At 45.2% G+C, this 11,239-nt stretch overlaps 1 protein-coding gene across 3 annotated transcripts in view; it reads left to right on the top strand.

The window, feature by feature from the left end:
* The window catches only part of TLN2 (talin 2), a 422,410-nt gene that overhangs the window by 279,046 nt on the left and 132,125 nt on the right, over positions 1 to 11,239 (top strand). For all 3 annotated transcript variants that reach the window (XM_082737314.1, XM_082737312.1, XM_082737313.1), the window contains 5 exons: positions 1,263 to 1,371; positions 2,086 to 2,294; positions 3,058 to 3,156; positions 6,850 to 7,017; positions 8,681 to 8,975. In XM_082737314.1, coding sequence (XP_082593440.1) covers positions 1,263 to 1,371; positions 2,086 to 2,294; positions 3,058 to 3,156; positions 6,850 to 7,017; positions 8,681 to 8,975 — 880 coding nt within the window. The remainder of the gene's footprint in view (positions 1 to 1,262; positions 1,372 to 2,085; positions 2,295 to 3,057; positions 3,157 to 6,849; positions 7,018 to 8,680; positions 8,976 to 11,239) is intronic.

The raw sequence follows: 11,239 nt of genomic DNA, 5'->3' as shown, positions 1-11,239 counted from the left end.
AGCCTGAGGCCCAACTCAAACCAGAAAAATATCCTGTCATGAAGGTTGGAGCCTGCTTGTTTCATCTCTCAAGGTGGCTTTAGTGGACAATCAGGCCTGAAAACCATCCCATGAGGACTGACAGAGCCATCCCAGGCCAGGGCCGAGATGCAGTCTGTTGCCCCATCTTGCCCCACCAGGATAACTGTCCTGCAGGACCTCCCGGAATGCTGTGACTTTCGCTTGCTGGCTTGCCTTCCTGCAGGTGCTGCTGTACTTGGTGCTTTGTATCCCAAGTACCTGAAATCATTACGCAGTCTTCGTGGGGGATCTTCCGAGTAAAAATACATGAGGCAGACCACCTCCCCCCATATCCAGCACCCTTTTGAGATGGCTTTAAAATATTCGGTCTTAACAGTCCAGCTTCACCAACTTTTAAAGCATTGGTATACCAAAAAATATGATTAGTGCTAGACACATCCTTAATCTCAAAGAATATTATTGGCATGTTTGGGGAAGCAGATTGGCATCGTCTGTTGCCGCAGGGTCATCATTATGAATGGAAATTATCACTTAGTGGCTAAGTCCAGAAATGGCAGGAAATAGAGAGTTTGCTATGTATAGGTTCCCATGAACATAAAGTATAAGATCTGGAAAGGTTTGTAAAAACCTCTGAATTCCTACAGTAGAAGAAATGTAATTCACAGGACCTAGATGTAATATGCCCGAGGTCACGTCACTTGTCAGTGATAGAGCTAGATCTAGAACTGAGGTCTTGACCCATTTCCTGCCACCCCCACCCCGGCCCAGTCCTTCCAGGAAAGGTGCCATGTCCACACCACATTCGTGTTAACAAAAGACAATCTTTATACCGACAGAGAACACTCGTGAGCTGCAATTCTAATTCTAACCCTGCTCTCTTGTTTTTTTACAAGGTAGAAATTAACAGTTGCGGTTACTGGTGGGCAGTAATATGATGAGACATTAATTCTCATTTTTTATTAAATTTACCTAAATAAAGCCATATGGAAATTTCCTAAGATCCTAATAGCTCAAGAAAAGAACAGTGGAGGCAGCATGGAGGACATCTGTGCTGTTTGCCATCAGTGAATGAGCCGGGGGCCTGTTAAAGACCTTGCTTAAGATGACCGGAGACCCTCGCTGGTGCCTGCCCAGGAACAAGAGTACAGACAAAATGCTGGTCTCATTTTATGGCACGAAGTCTCTGGTGTCCCAGGCAGTCCCACGCAGTGACTGTGTCGTGCCCTTGTCTGGTTTTGCAGGCGTCGCGGGTGTGGGTTCAGAACAAAGTCGACGAGTCCAAACACGAAATCCACTCTCAGGTGGATGCGATCACAGCTGGAACAGCTTCGGTGGTTAACCTCACTGCTGGTGAGTCTCTGAGGGCTTGGTGCTGTCTTGCGGTTGTGCTTTAGAAACAATCACTGTTCTTTGATTGAAACAACAGATTTTCAGAGGATGAGAGGCTCATCTATTTTTAGGTGCTCTGAGTGCTGCAGGCACTTCTTCACACTGAGCCAGGAGAAAGGCCGGGACCATCTCATTCCTTTCCGTCGATATCACGCATCCTTCAACAAGCCCTTATGTAGTTCTGCTCACCGTCCACCCGTCTGCGGGACGGACTGCGAAGTGTACGGAAGCTGGTTTCTCCCTTCTGGGAGCTTAGTCTCAAATGGGTTTGGGAGGGATAGATACAACACATGGGCCCCCGTCCGTCTTGTCCTACCGTAGTCTCGTGACACCTTTCAAGGCTGGGTGAGAGCCCACAAGTGTCTCGGCTTCTCTGTGCAGCATTTCAGTGCCTTAGCTGCTGACGGGCACCCAAGGGAAAGAGCCACGGGATGCCCAGACTTCCTTTGGAACTGTCCAGGGGCTCGTGTTCAGTATTGCACTGTAGGAGACCTCCCGGCAAAAGGATTTGGGAGGAGCAGCGCCTCGGAGACAGGGAGCCGGGCATCTATCTCCCTGTGTGCGTGCGGCTCTGTGTCCAGCTCCCTCAGAGGGGTGGCTGAAGCCCGCCCCCATCTGGGCTCTCCTCACCCTTCACCGCCCTCCTGTGATCGTGGCGACCCTTCTCTGTCCCAGGTGACCCTGCAGACACCGACTACACAGCAGTGGGATGTGCCATCACCACCATTTCTTCCAACCTGACGGAGATGTCCAAGGGCGTGAAGCTGTTGGCGGCTCTGATGGATGACGAGGTGGGCAGTGGGGAGGACCTGCTCAGAGCTGCGAGGACCCTCGCAGGGGCAGTGTCAGACCTGCTGAAGGCTGTGCAGCCTACTTCTGGAGAGGTGAGCTCTTGGGGCACGCGGTCACTCAGGTTCTGATGAGGCAGGTGCAGCCTTGAGTGCTACAGGGCTCCCGATCCAAAGCTGTTCCTTCCATCCTGGTGGGGCATGTAACTAGACTGTAGGGTTTGGACTTGGTGAACTGGGTACAGAATCTATGGTTCAACTTTTGGGACTGGTTGAGCTGCTAGTAGGAAACCTCCCTGTCCCCTCTCCCCAGGGTACTTGGTTAGATTTAACCTCAGAAATATACACAGTCAATACACATTTGAAGGGGATACAGGATGGTGCCCTAATTTCTGTAAAGTGCATATCACCTTCCTACCAGCTGAGCAGGACTCATTGATTGAACATTTCAAATCGATCCGCCTATGCCTAGTTCGTGAGACATCAGGCATTTCCTTGCACAAATTTTTTTTTAAAGATTTTATTTATTTATTTGACAGAGAGAAAGAGAACGCAAGTAGGCAGAGAGACAGGCAGAGGGAGAGGGAGAAGCAGGCTCCCTGTTGAGCACGGAGCCTGATGTGGGGCTCAATCCCGGGACCCTGAGATCATGACTTGAGCCAAAGGCAGAAATTTAACCCACTGAGCCACCCATGCTTGCAGAGATTTTACCTGGATATTTAGGTCTCCTCTCTGGCCAATAGACTCTCATCTAGGTGCAGGAGGAGGCCACTCCCTCAGGATTCCTCTTGCTACCCTGCTGTCTGATGGCATTGTGGAGGAAATGCATTTTCTTTCTAACCAGTGTGTGTTTTTCTAGCCTCGACAGACAGTTTTGACTGCTGCTGGAAGCATTGGACAAGCCAGTGGGGATCTTCTGAGACAGATTGGAGAGAACGAGACAGATGAGCGATTCCAAGTAAGATATTTGCAGCCCGTAATGTTGGACAGGTGTCTAAGTGATGGTCTAGATCCAAACAGGGAGAATGTGTGAAAAACCAAATCTTTTTTTGGGTTGTCAAGAATAAGATTGAAGTGGATTTTCTTGGGGGCAAGCCTTGTTAGTTTTTTTTTAAATTTTCAATTAAAAAACTCACTTCCTTTCGTATCTTGCATCATTGTTGTAAAGCACTTATTTAGCTGTTCTCACTGGTCATAACATATGCCGGATGTTCATTAAACACAAAAGTGGAGAGAATAAGGCCATGAACTTCCTTGTGTCTTCCATCCAATCTCTGTAATTATCGACTCATGGCCAGTCTTGTTTCCTCTTCTGGGCACAGTTTTTAGCTGCATTGTTCTGGAGTCTGCATAAAAGAGAGGAAACGTGTGCTCCCGTACACTGTGTTCACACAGAGCATGGGCTCTCCTTCATGGTCAGAGGTGGGTCTGTTGTCTGTATCATATCCAAAAGCAGCATAGTGGGGACTTTTTTCTTTTATTCACCCTTCTTGTTGCATACCAAAGATATGTGCCATTCGTCCTCTCCTGCACAGCCATAGCCCCTGCTTACGGCCTGCATGATGGGCTGTCTGCTCAGGGAGGAGCTCAGCTTCTCTGCCTCCATTCCCAGAAGCCACAGACAAGGGGAGCTCCAGGCTACACTGAACTTGTCCACTCTCATCCTTGTGGGCAGCTGCCCTTCGTGCCTCTCTCTTTTTCCTAAGACTGAATTTTAAATAGTATATAAGCACATTCTCAATCAGCTTACTGTTGGAACCTAGATTCTCTGCAAGATGCTTTTTCCAAATCTTATGTCACGTTTCCTAGTAGCATTCAGAATAAAAAGACCATTCAGCTTTACTATAGAATTCAAGTTTCTTGCTTCGTGAGTGGCAGTTCTATATGCTGTGTTCTCTGGAACTGCCAGACTCCATCTGCACAAGATGCATGAGTTATGCTAAGACATGGCCGTACCTGTTGTGATACATGGAACTTGCATCTACAGATGTGTTTGTTTCTTCTCTACTTTCTGCACACCTGTGCGCTGTGGCCAGAAGACTCATTCATGTCCTCTTCATGTTCCTGATTGAACATTCATGTCTTGATGGAGGGTGAGCCCTGTAAGTGGGGGTAGCAGTATTCCTGGAAACCATTTCTATGCCGGGATGGCCAGTAGTAATTTCACTCAAAGAGAATTGACACAGACCACGTAAATATATCCCACAAAATTCCAATGAACTGCGACCCTATCCTGACTTCCCATGAGCTGAATCCCCAAACTGCCCTTGTATTAGCTATTGCTTTTTGTATTAGAGTAGGAAATTCTTTGTAGGCAGGCACCTGCTTAGAAATTGGGTAAATATGACATTCAGCTGTTGGTTTACTTGGCTTTACTAACATGAAATGGTCAACTTCCTTTCTTCCAAAATGTGATTGCTTTCCCATAGTGTTTGGAACAGTTGAGAAGAAAGTCACGGTTCTTCCTGCAGACATTGCATGCATCTTGGCTTGCTGAAGACTTTTTCTTTTCTTTCTCTCTTTGACAGACAGTTATCATCACATATGAATGCAAACTCTGCTTCCTGTGGTTTGTATTCAGACACGCTAGGAAAGCAGGTTCAGGTTCACGGTATGGTCCCAAAGAGGCTTTCGTGCCAGGAAAAGGCCTGACTTGAATGCTTTCCGTTTCTGTAAGATCTCTGGGCAAAGCTCATTGCAGTAAGGTGATCCCGTACCCTTCGCCAGTTATGAGTAGCCCCTGGCTTACTGACATTGGATTTCTTATGCACTATTTTTCTGATTCTTGAGATCTTATCTCAGAGCTTTTCTTGGGTTCTCAATGTACTGCATGTTCCCAGAGTTAACAAAGATTTATTTTACACGGGCTACATAATCATGGTCTTGTTGAAAGGTTTGACAAAGGCCTTGTCAGCAACTGTGGCTGTCGTATCACATTCTTTTTCTAACTGTATTTTTTTTGGACAAAATTAATAGGAGGAACAGGATTTCTTTAATGAGTCTAACAAAAGCCTTTAGAACAATCGTGAGTCTACATGACCAGATCTTGGTCTCTCTGTGAAAAGACGAATTCATATCAAGTGAAAGAGGACTGTGACCCACTTTGGAAAGATATTTTTTAAATTATTATTTTTAAATTATTCAAATAATTTTTAAAATTATAAATAATTTTTAAATTATTATTAAATATTTTTTTTAATTTTGTAAATAATTTGTGACGTTTACATTGAGTGTTCGCTGAGCATCAAGATAGGTGTTCAAGAACGGTAACTTCACAGGACTTGTTGGGAGCAGTTTCTAAAAGTTACGTGGCAGATAAGTGCCAATCAGATCTTAAAAGCATCTTCAACTTTTGGAAGCTCAGGATTTACTTTTTTCTTGGACATCTAATAAACATTGGAGACCTAAAAGAAAGACTGGACTACACTGTTGCTTTAAGAGTGCTTGGGGTTTGTCCATTTTAAAATCAGTTTATGTAAATCGGTAGGTTTATGGGTTTCTGATCTGCCTAGATAGCATGTAGTTTCTGCTCTGTGTAACATTGTGCAAGCTGAACCCTCTCTCTCCAACATATCCCCTCATAAAGTATCTCCTTGTAAAGACTCTGTGCGTGCCCTTTGCATTCAGAATCAAAAGTGCTTTTCATTATCTGATGAATTAATAAAGACTTCTGACCACATTTCCTCTGGGAGAAGGCTTTGACATGTTTGTTCAAAATAAAAATGCCTCATATGTTTGGGATGTGTTCGGGAAGGCATTTCCAAACCAAATAAACTACCTTTGGTATTAAAAGCAAAGAAGCAAATTAAATGTTAACAGTGGTTATTCTTCAGGTCACCCAGGCGGGTGACAAATCTGGTGGGCTCAATCAAAGGATTCTCCATCGTGCAGACAGAACGCCTTTTTGTTGAGTCAAAGTATAAACTGATCTCTAAAGCCTCAAAGCTCCTTGCATCTTCAGTGAGCTTGTAGCTCGTAGCTCATTTATTTATGCAGACTCCCTTTCCACTTCTCGTAATAACTTAATCCCTATCCGGAAGACTACAGAACACTGAGAAGAACTTCCGTTCAGAGCACTCCTTGACTCTTGAGCCGTAGGTATTGTCTGTGTGTGTCCAACATTGCCCTCTGGAGGCAGAGATGTGCCTGAATTGCTGATGGTACCTTGGATCCTTGTGCAAAATGGAAATCCAAGTGATAAATTTTCAAGGGACAGCAGAACACGATGACTTGGAGGCCACTAATTCTACCCTCCCCACAATATGTTGTATTTATGGCATCTGGCTATAGTTCAGCTTTTCTTGAGCTACTGCACCGACCACATCTTCAAGAGACTTAATTAAGACTCCCAGTGTTAGAGAGGTACCTGAATGTGAATCCGCGCTTAAAACAAAAACCCTCCCCTGGAATGACTCTGTTTTAGATTTAAACCTTATGCTACTGAATGCGTAAGAGACATGTCATTAGGACGCAAGTCTCTTTCTTTAATTACGTTTAAGGGTGAGTTGACATTTCAGAAAAATAAGTGTCTTAGGAAGGACTGGTAAGAAAAAGTTCAAATGGAATTCTAGTAAAATGTTACATTTTATTTCTAGGCTATAAAGGGGGATTTAAAAAAAAATAAATGACTGTTTTTTTATTCCTGTCTTAGGATGTTTTAATGAGTTTGGCCAAAGCTGTTGCCAATGCTGCCGCCATGTTGGTATTAAAGGCGAAGAATGTTGCCCAAGTAGCCGAAGACACGGTCCTACAGAACAGGGTGATTGCTGCTGCCACCCAGTGTGCCCTCTCTACCTCCCAGCTTGTGGCATGTGCCAAGGTAAGGCAGCTGGCACCATGGGCCCGTTCCTCCAAGGGTCACATGCTCTGGTCTGCCTCCAGTCACTGGGGGCAAACAGAGGTGGAATTTGTTACAATTGTCTGAGATTTAGAGCTTGCTTCAGGTGTCGTCATGATAACACAGTAGGATTTTGGCATTAACTGCCCCTTTGTGCTTTTATCATTTGTTCTTTGCCCAAGTCCTCAGACAGGGGGCCCTGACTGTGTCTAATGGCCGTTTCTGCTCACAGATCTCCGTGTCTCCCCTTCGGACTTCTCAGTGTGTCTTCTTTACACCTGCACACAAAGAGTTGTTGTGTTGCATGGAAATGTAGTAGAGCCTCATGCACGGTCCATAGATAATCTGCCGATTTGGGAGTGCCCCTCCTGCACTGCACAGTGTCAGAGTGAGGGTAATCAGGTTTAAGTTCCTGTTTAAGGGCGCCTGGGTGGCTCAGTTGGTTGGACGACTGCCTTTGGCTCAGGTCATGATCCTGGAGTCCCGGGATCGAGTCCCACATTGGGCTCCCAGCTCCATGGGGAGTCTGCTTCTCCCTCTGACCTTCTCCTCGCTCATGTTCTCTTTCACTGTCTCTCTCTCAAATAAATAAATAAAATCTTTAAAAAAAAAAAAAAAGTTCCTGTTTAAGTTCATGTTTGAGTTGCCCATTACGATGTGCACACGCTGGGTGTCGAACTCCGCCTTGTGGAGCACATCCTCCCCAGTTTGCCGAACAGGGAACTGAGGCCCCTAGGTGTTCACAAGTAGCTTGAGGCCCCAAAAGCTATCCATGGCAGAACCGGGGTAATCTCAGGCCTGTCGGATTTCATGTACCTTTTCCTCCCCAACACGTGTTCGTGCATCCGAAGATGGGAGGTATCCGTTTTCTCAACTTGATGACGTAACATCTTCTGCAGCTCCATGACCAGCTTAGCCTGGCATGTCCTATCCTCCAGTGGGATTTGTAGTGTCAGAAGGAGCAGTCCTCATGGCATCGCTCATGCTTTCCTTGGGCACTCTCCAGTACCCACTGACAGATCACTGACAGAATCCCCCTGTTCTTTCCTTCTTTATTTTTTAAAAGATTTTATTTATTTATTTGACAGATAGAGACACAGCAAGAGAGGGAACACCAGCAGGGCAGGTAGGAGAGGGAGAAGCAGGCTTCCTGCTGAGCAGGGAGCCCAATACAGGGCTCGATCCCAGGACCCGGGATCATGACCTGAGCCAAAGGCAGACACTTAACAACTGAGTGACCCAGGTGCCACACCCCCCCCATTCTTTAAAGTGCCAAGAGGTACAGAGTTCCAGATGTCTCTAGAAAAGAAATACCGTTCCCTTAGTCTTATTATCCTAGTTCAGAGGACTCAAGTTAGAGGTTCCTAAAAGCAGGAGGCATGACATCAATACCAGAAATTTCTCTCTGTGGAAGTAGTCAATAGTATCGTTATGTATGACTAATGAAGATAAAAATCCGTGGGCGTTAGAAGTCACCAAAACAGAGTGAAATCGTGAAGTATGAGAAACTGTAGTGATGGTTTAGGGTAACCCTCGGTCCTCTAAGGAACGGAGGCACAAAGCAGGAAGGGACTTGGTGGAAAGGGCACGGTGGGGACTGAGAGTTGACTCCCAGTGCCCACGACCTGCTCCTGTGTCCCTTCAGGTGGTGAGCCCCACCATCAGCTCACCCGTGTGCCAGGAGCAGCTGATTGAAGCAGGGAAGCTCGTGGACCGCTCGGTGGAGAACTGTGTCCGTGCTTGCCAAGCAGCCACCGACGACAGCGAGCTCCTGAAGCAGGTCAGCGCCGCGGCCAGCGTGGTCAGCCAGGCCCTGCACGATCTCCTGCAGCACGTGCGACAGTTCGCCAGCCGCGGCGAGCCCATCGGCCGCTACGACCAGGCCACCGACACCATCATGTGTGTCACCGAGAGCATCTTCAGCTCCATGGGCGACGCTGGTGAGGGGCGACGCCGAGGGTGGATGGGTCTCCTGGGGGTTCCCATGTGGGGACAATGGCAAGAAAGGTGATGGCTGCCTGGCCATGGTGGGTTGTCCTCAGCCTCTCTCAGAGACTTCCTCACTGAAACTCAGAGAAAGACGGAAGACTCCTAATGCGCCCTTCCATAGCAACAAGAATTCGTTAACCAGCCTTTTTAAATAACTTCTTGGCAAATGCCGTTCATTTGAAGGAACACGGTGGACGTGGCATGGTAAAGAGGCAGCCACAGGAGGAGACAGGGATGAAGCTTGGAAGGAAAACTCTATTCCAGTCACAGGTCCCCGAGAGAGGGGCACCATGTGCCATCCACGGTCCCAGGGGAAGCATTGGGTTTGGTCTGGTTGCACAAGACAGGACTGAGGGGAGAGCTTCGGTTGTGGCCTTTCTTGGGATTTCTGTTCGAAAGATTCAAAAGGCAAGGCAGGGCGAGGTGAACAGCTTGGGACTGCTTAGTTTGACTGTTTTCACTGGGCTCTCCCTAGTTGCCTGGTATCAGGCTCTGGGATGACTGAGGCCTAAAGATACTGCCTCCAGGGCTCTACTGGCCCCATGGAGGAGGCGTGGCTCCTTGCTAGTTAATTTGTTTATCAAAGGCTGGCTGGAGTTTTGCTATCTCTAGAAGTTGGGCTAGCCTGCCAAAGGGCAGCCTCTCTCTAGCCAGGAAGGTTTTTTGTTTGTTTGTTTGTTTTTTATAAGATGTCAAAGATCATATACAGAAAATTAGAAATAGATACAATGCACCCTTTAGTCTATCGGTTGAAAAGTAAATATTCCCAAACCCAGGCCATCTCTATCCCATCTAAATCTCCAGATTTGGCAACCCAGTTTCTCTTTTACATGTCCGGAAATTTTTGACCTTACAAAGTCTCATATGTCCGTGTATGTGTGTGTGTGTGTGTGTGTGTGTGTGTTTATGTGTATATAACACCATCTTTCTTTCTGTATAAACAAATTGCATTATTTATACTCTCCTGCAACCTTTTATTTCTCTTAATATATCTTTAAAGACATTTTTCATGTTCACCTACAGGGCTAATCTTTTTAATGGCAGCATAATATTCTACTCTATGGAATTCTACCCTAATTTACTTAACCAATTATCTTTAGGTAGACATGTAGGGTCGTTTCCAAGTTTTTTGGTCTGCTTCTTAGTTTGTTTGCTTTAACAAAAATAATACTACAGTAACTATTTTATCTTGGTTTACTTTGGGGGCTATATGTAATAAGTGGAATTTCTGGACCAATAAGTATGTACAATGTGTGTGTATGAACTTTCTTACTCTTTGCAACCCTACCAGTAGTTTGCAACCCTATGCTTTAGAACTCTACCAGTCATTTGAAAGACATTTGTTTTCTTACTTCTTGGTTGGTACAGAGCTATTCTTTGTAGTAAATATTTAAAACAAACAAACAAACAAACAAACATAAAAAGCTTGTGCTTTTCTATATCTTCCTTACATGGTTTAAGAAGATTGGAATACTATGCACATTTGGATTTTTTGGTTATTGTTTTATTTTTCAATAAACCTTTTATTTTGGAATAGAAAAGTTACAGAGGCTATACAGGGAGTACTTATTACCCTTCCCATTTTCCCTCATTTTTTGCATCTTCCCTAACCCACAACACATTTTGTCAGAACTAGGAGATTACTGTGGGGCATAACTGTTCACTGCTGACAGGATTCAGATTTCACCAGTTTTCCCCCTCAAGTCCTTCTACCATCCCAGGATCCAATCCACAATACCTCGAATTTAGCGCGTCTCGATTTTTATGAAAGCTTTTTCCCCCTCCTTAATGTCAGTGTTTTGGCATCCTTCTCAGATGACCTTTGGGAGAGGAAAAATTCCCTTACATCTGAGTAGTTTTATTTTAAATGTTTACTCTTACACCCCTCCTACTTCCAGAAGAAAATTGAAATAGATATCAATAAAAACCACAGGAACCATAAAACCAAACAATTACTAACCATAAGATCAAAACCAGCACTGGGAAGAAAAGGGTGAGCAAACAGAAAACTGATAGGAAAACCTGAGCCAAGGCAAATCTTCGGAGTTGAGCATGAAACTGGGGTCTGTGCTTCCTGTTACTGAGAGCCAAACAACACAAATACAGTGGATCCTGTGATGTTATTCATCTGGAGTTAGGTAACATACAAATTCTTTCAAATTTTAAAAATAATTTTTATGCCATTATGCAGAGTTTATTATAAGGACTTTGGAGT

The sequence above is a fragment of the Mustela nivalis genome (genome assembly GCF_964662115.1).
Source record: "Mustela nivalis genome assembly, chromosome: 6".
NCBI classification, from domain to species: Eukaryota; Metazoa; Chordata; class Mammalia; order Carnivora; family Mustelidae; genus Mustela; species Mustela nivalis.
The sequence above is the reverse complement of the archived record's forward strand: the minus strand, read 5'-3'. Positions and strand labels throughout refer to the sequence as shown.